Source organism: Engraulis encrasicolus, unplaced genomic scaffold (assembly GCF_034702125.1).
Source record: "Engraulis encrasicolus isolate BLACKSEA-1 unplaced genomic scaffold, IST_EnEncr_1.0 scaffold_633_np1212, whole genome shotgun sequence".
Taxonomy (NCBI): domain Eukaryota; kingdom Metazoa; phylum Chordata; class Actinopteri; order Clupeiformes; family Engraulidae; genus Engraulis; species Engraulis encrasicolus.
Genome location: NW_026945954.1, coordinates 1 through 5960, shown reverse-complemented (window position 1 = coordinate 5960; position 5960 = coordinate 1). Strand labels below are relative to the sequence as shown.

Sequence of the window (5960 nt, the reverse complement as noted above, 5' to 3'; positions counted from 1 at the left end):
TGCCTCCTCCACTTGCCTCCTCCACTTGCTTCTTGTCATGATGACATCACTGACAACAGCATTATATTTCAATATCTTGCAAAAGCTCAATTGTAGAGTCTTTTTCTCATTTGCAATTGGGATGGTGAATGAAAAACAGTCCCTCAAAAGTTGTTGTGGCTAGGCTGACAGCTGGGAAACTATCGTTTTCTCCACGGAGGAGGGGCCAGGAGGCGGGACGAGGAGACAAGCGCAAGTGGAGGAGACAAGGTTGCATATTAAAATGCACTCCTTGTCTGCTTCTGAACTGCAGAGTGCACTTCTCTGACTTCAGGCTCCACATCTGTCTCCTGTGACTTCATCTGAGAAGAAACAGCCTCTATTCCCGGGTAAGGTTCAGTTCATGTCTTCATCTATCATCTCCATACTTTGTTGTCATATTGTTCATTGAATTCAGTTGAGGAATGTAGAAAGCAAACTACTTTCACGAGTCAACTGCAGCTTGAATAGATTGCACACACACACACACACACACACACACACACACACACACACACACACACACACACACACACACACACACACACACACACACACACACACACACACACACACACACACACCTGCAGAATCTTTAAAAAGTAAACCTCTCAATTTTCTTGACTTGATAATGTTAGAAGGAAGATTTCACTATGCATCGATGTATTTATTTATTTAACTAGGCCTACTAGACCATAGCCTTATATGTCTGTGTTGTGCTTTCCATTATACCATGCTATCGTAGTAGGCTAATGTGAACCGGTAAACCTACAGTTTGGTAAATGCAAATTCAATTTGCAGTTTATGGATTGCAAGGTCAGACTTAATGTTGGAGCAGAGGAAATCAGGTGAAAGGTATATACAGGAGATACTAACATAATGCTCAGAATTTTATTAGCCTACATCAGCAGACATGGCTACACAAGAAATTAACCAAAATATGCACATGATATTTTTTCCAGTGTATCCTATTCTTTGGAGGTTACATTGCTGTATGTTAGCCTTGTAATAAGCCAGAACGATGATGAGAGGTGTAACAAATCGGAGCTACACTGGGTACAAAGTTTCAGTCTCAATTCGTCTTTGGCTAAGTCCCTACTTGAGTTACAGTTGCCAGGTCAGACAGATAAACATTCTAGGCTCTGATATCAATGGTTTATGTGGTGACAGTATGTAAATCGTGGTAGTAGTTCACTCTTGATAAAATAGGCTCCATTCATAATATCGTGAATGCAAGTATTTAGTTTCACAACTGTCAACTGTTCAACTGTGGTGGGCTCTCGAATTCACACCAGGGTAAATTATATACATGTTGTAAACTGTAATCTAACTTGCATAGAACTCTGGATCAGAGTGTAGAATAAATGCGTTTACAGTACAAGAGTTAGATCATTGCTTGATTGGAGAACATATACAGTATTTGTTAATCCATAATTTTAGTCGAGTGTGAGTGATTATGGCCATTGGAGATTTTATTTAAAAAAGTACTCAAAGTTCTTTAAAAAAAAAAAAACCCTCTCATATCACCATTGTAACATATTAGATGAATACAATCTACTGAGTTTTGACAATTACTGCAAATTCTCCAACAGTTGCTTATTCTATAAAACTCTGCATGGCCTGGCGCCACTCTGTTCACTGGATTTGGGGGCAGTCGTGGCTTACTGGTTAGAGCACTGGGTTGGCAACCCAAGGGTTCCCGGTTCAGTGCCCGACCGAATCACGGCTGAAGTGCCCTTGAGCAAGGCACCTAATCCCCACATTGCTCCCCGGGCGCTGCTCTGCAGGCAGCCCACTGCTACGGACTAGTGTGTGTACTTCAATGTGATTCACTAGTCCAAATGGGATAAATGCAGAGAAAGACTTTCCCCTAACTAGGGGACCAAAATTGGCTCCAATCCAAATTGGCTTCAATTGGCTTCAAAATATTGTCAGACACGGGCTACTCGAGCAGTGGTTGACAAAGATGTGGAGGTTCCCTTTAGGAAAACCTCTTTTAGCCAACACAATAGAGGCAGTATAATAATAATAATAATAATAATAATAATAATAATAATAATAATAATTGTATTTGTATAGCGCTGTATCATACAAGGGATGCAACTCAAAGTGCTTAACAAGTGAGAAAATAAAAACATAATTGTTAGAGATGGATTTAAAAGGAGAGGAAGAGAGGAGAGGCAGAGATGGCAGGAAGGCAGAGGAAGAAGAGATAGAAAGAGATTGTAGAGTCATAAGGTAAACGTAGGTTAGGACCAGGATTCTTAGATGCGTAAGGTCCATAGTGGCTGGGTCTAGCATAAGTCATAGATAGTCACACAGAAAATGGGCGCTCAGATGCGGCCCCTGGTGGCATCAGGGGTGAGGAAAAACTCCCTTTTGCTTGAATCATAGTTTGTTTGTCAATTTAATTACCAAACTTAGTATCATTGCAAATAAGGGAACATCCCTCTTTAGCCACCTTCAAGAGCCACATTAACATGTGGCTTTGAGCTCATCAAACATGTACAAATCACTGGTTTGAACCATACACACGCACACTCACACACTACTACTAACACATAGCCCTATTTTGGGTCGTCTTTCTTTTTTATTAACTGATTTCATATTGCCCTAAACATTATCAAAATGCAGTGATGCAGTGTATTTGTGCACACAAGGCAGATGAATTACAGATACTTGCTGTATGTTTTTACACACTTACTAGCATTGCAATGTCACTTTTTCTTCTTCATCAGACTGCAGAAAACAAAATGGACTCCCAAATTGCCAAGACCACACAGAGCCTCACGACAGCCTCTGAGATGCGAGAGACCACTAAAATGCTTATGCAGCCAAATGCAAACTGGGAGGAGTACTTGACCCCAGCTCCTATCTCTATCGCCATCATGGGTGAGCTCGTCTTCATCTCCTCTGATGTCCACAGCGACTTCTCCGTCAATGTAAAAGACGCACCAATGCGCTTCACGTACATTAAGTACCCAGATTCCTTCAGGGCCTGTCTTATGCAGGTATGTAACTCTGGCTGGCAGGCTTTCAACGAGGCCCACAAGAACATGGATCAGATCCGCATTCACACAGCCTCTGTTCCTGATTACATGAAGGCAGCAGTGAAGATCCTCTTCAATGCCCCCGATGACGTGATCGAGAAACTCCTGCCTAACCAACTGGAAAACATTCGCACCATTGCAGATGAGTGTGTGACGCTAGCGGATGGTGTTGAAAAGAAATACTCCTACGTGATTAATTTGATCCAGGAGTTGTTGGAGGCTTGTGTCAACGCTCAACACATGTATGGTGAAGAACTGGAAAATGTTAAAAGGAAATTGCAAGAAACCAAACTGAGGGAGAAGACTGCCCAGGAGCTGAACAAACGGTCCCAGCAAGCGATGGAAGCCATGTCTAAGCAGGTGTCAGATGCACAAGAGCAATACAAGACGGCAATGAATTCAATGCCATCTGGCTGGGAGATGATCGGCATGGACCTAGTGGAGGGACTCACATCAACTTTCACAGGACTTTTGAATGGAGTGACAGCAATTGTTACGGCTCCTGCAAAGGCAGCCGGTGCCCTGTCATCGGTCCTTTCAAAATCTGGGAGCGCTGAAAGTGAGGGTGCAGATGACATCACACTGATGAACATCTTCAGCAAGTCTGGAGAAATACTCAAGTACGCACAAGCTGTCAAAGCGTTTGTCAATGATGGGCAAATAGACTGGAAGCACCTCTATGACCAGCGTGAGAAACGTGTCAAGACATCATTTACTCAAATTCAGTTTGAACGGATTTCAGGAGACCTGAAGAATCAGTCTGAGTGCAAGCCAAGGAGAAACGCTCTGTCACTGTGCAAAAAAGCCATCGACATCTGTGTTGAATTTGCAACATACACACCCGATAAGGAGTGGGATGAGAAGAAAACGAAAGATCTGATTAAGAAAATTGAAGAGCTGAACAATGGTGCAATGGCGTTTGACAGTGCTAGTAAAAACACCTTAGGTTCTCCAGCTCTTGAGTCCACGCCACCAAATGCGGCCAAAGCAGAAAGCGGCAGCTCTGGGAAGTCGGCGAGCAAGAGAGCGTCAGACAATGCTCGATTCCGCATTGAGCAGAGCCAAGAGCAACTCAAGCACACGCGAGAGGCATATGACAAGTGTGTGGAGAACATGGAAAACAATCGGAAGGTGCTGACCGAGATCCTTTGTGAATTGCAGAACTGTGAACTGAAAGAAATCGACTTTCAAACCAAAATCAAGATGCTGGTCAAAGGTCTCGATGCCATGGGCAGAGTCAAAGAGCAATGGGAGAAGATGGTGCGTTTCTTCCAGATGGTGTCCAACATAATCAAAACCAGCCTCAGCAAGACCCTGCACAACTTTGTGACCACCGCCGACGACACAAAGAAACTCTCTTACAACAGCAAGCTTTTCGCCAAAGACCTACTGTACAACCAGGCCTTTCAAGCCTCCAACATCGCCAGTCTGGTCCACATGATCTCAGGCACCTATACCGAAGTGTCCAACAAGTATCTGATGGACCGAGTGAGCAGCTTGGGCAAGCTCATGGCCATGGATAAGGACAAGCCAGAATTCTTACAAGAGCGCCTTAAGGGGGATTCATACTAGTCGTGAGTGGTGCTAGTCTCCTTCATACTTCACTCACGACGATGGCGCGCGCCATCACGTGACCTAAAATTTCGACACGCCCCCCGTCGTAAGCTCAAAATTCGGCGCGTGTCGCCACGTCGTGCACACGAGGATTTTTCTATCTTGTCGTGCGCCACCAGCGACCACGCAGATAGGCAGACAAAGCAGGAGTTGCGAAGAGAGGCTACAACTACTGTAGGCTACTACAGAATGGATCCTGCATCATTTTGAGGATAATAAAATGTCAGAGAGTTATTTTATCTTCTCTCTTAAATGTTGTTCAGTGAAACAATTGTTTACTTTGTTCAGAAGCACGTTGTGTTCGGCGATCTATTTATAAATTCTGCCGCCAGAACAATGCTCTCACATGGTCTTGGAATTATCTGGCAATGTAGGCTACAACAAAAAATATATGTTTCAATGTGGTAAGTCACAAGTCAGACGTTCAGTAGCCCTACAGCAGCCGTGTTTGGCTTTCTATTTTATACATCAGTAGAACTCACGCTGCGAGTTGCGAAAAATACTGCCGTTTCTCTCATGAACAGCAGAGGGCACTTCCGACAATGCGAGCAAGGCGCTTTTGAAGTATGAATAGTCTGTCGCAAGTGATGACGTCATTAATGGTTCTCGCGCCACTCGCGACAAAGTGCGCACGTGAAGTATGCAGAGCCCTTTATTCTACAGGAGTCCTGCAGAGAAGCTCAGGAAGGCATTCTTCAGCTGGTCCTGAAGAACAAGAAAGAGTTTGAGAGGAAGACCGATGCCAGGATGGTGAGGATTGAAGGAGAGCTGAAGGCCATTCTGCCCGCTGCTTCCCCTGAGGAAACCGAGAAGATCAAAGAAATAGTTCAAGCTGGGTTCAGTAATGAAGAGGACTATTACTAGATCACTGATAGCAAGGCAAGGTAGGGCAAGCTAATGTTCTTAACATATTTCACACAGATATTAACATTCACAAAAGGAAGTCAATTTTGCTTTAAAACTCTGGCTTTCCCCCCTTTTTTCCAGCATATTTCCTGATCATCTTATACGCTTTCAGGCTGTGCCCAGTGACAGAAGACCATTACAACTGATTTGAGATGTGTTTTCACTAGGTTTTACACATAGTCTTACAGAACCAAAAACGGTTATTATAAATGTAGAAACAGAACAATTTACTCATATCTTGTATTATTGTTTTTATATGAAGCTTTTTTTAAATTTTACTTTCTATAATATAGTATACAGTAATACAATGGTTCAGGAGTTATAGACACTGAGAACCTAAGAAACTGCTATCCCTCTGTGGAAATATTGGAA

General features: G+C 43.3%; 1 protein-coding gene across 1 annotated transcript; it reads left to right on the top strand.

Moving 5' to 3' along the window:
- The first annotated feature begins 220 nt into the window (after window positions 1-220).
- On the top strand, window positions 221-5952 carry LOC134444620 (uncharacterized). Its single transcript, XM_063193875.1, has 4 exons — window positions 221-368; window positions 2757-4625; window positions 5340-5566; window positions 5670-5952. The coding sequence occupies exons 2-3, from the start codon at window positions 2772-2774 to the stop codon at window positions 5544-5546; spliced, it is 2061 nt and encodes a 686-aa protein (XP_063049945.1). The 5' UTR covers window positions 221-368; window positions 2757-2771; the 3' UTR covers window positions 5547-5566; window positions 5670-5952.
- Window positions 5953-5960: the final 8 nt, after the last annotated feature.

Excerpts from the sequence above, each read along its gene's own strand:
- LOC134444620 (XM_063193875.1), top strand. The coding sequence starts at position 2,772 with ATGGACTCCCAAATTGCCAAGACCACACAGAGCCTCACGACAGCCTCT. Across the intron at positions 4,626-5,339 it reads TCTTACAAGAGCGCCTTAAG|CTACAGGAGTCCTGCAGAGA; the intron begins GGGGATTCATAC and ends GAGCCCTTTATT.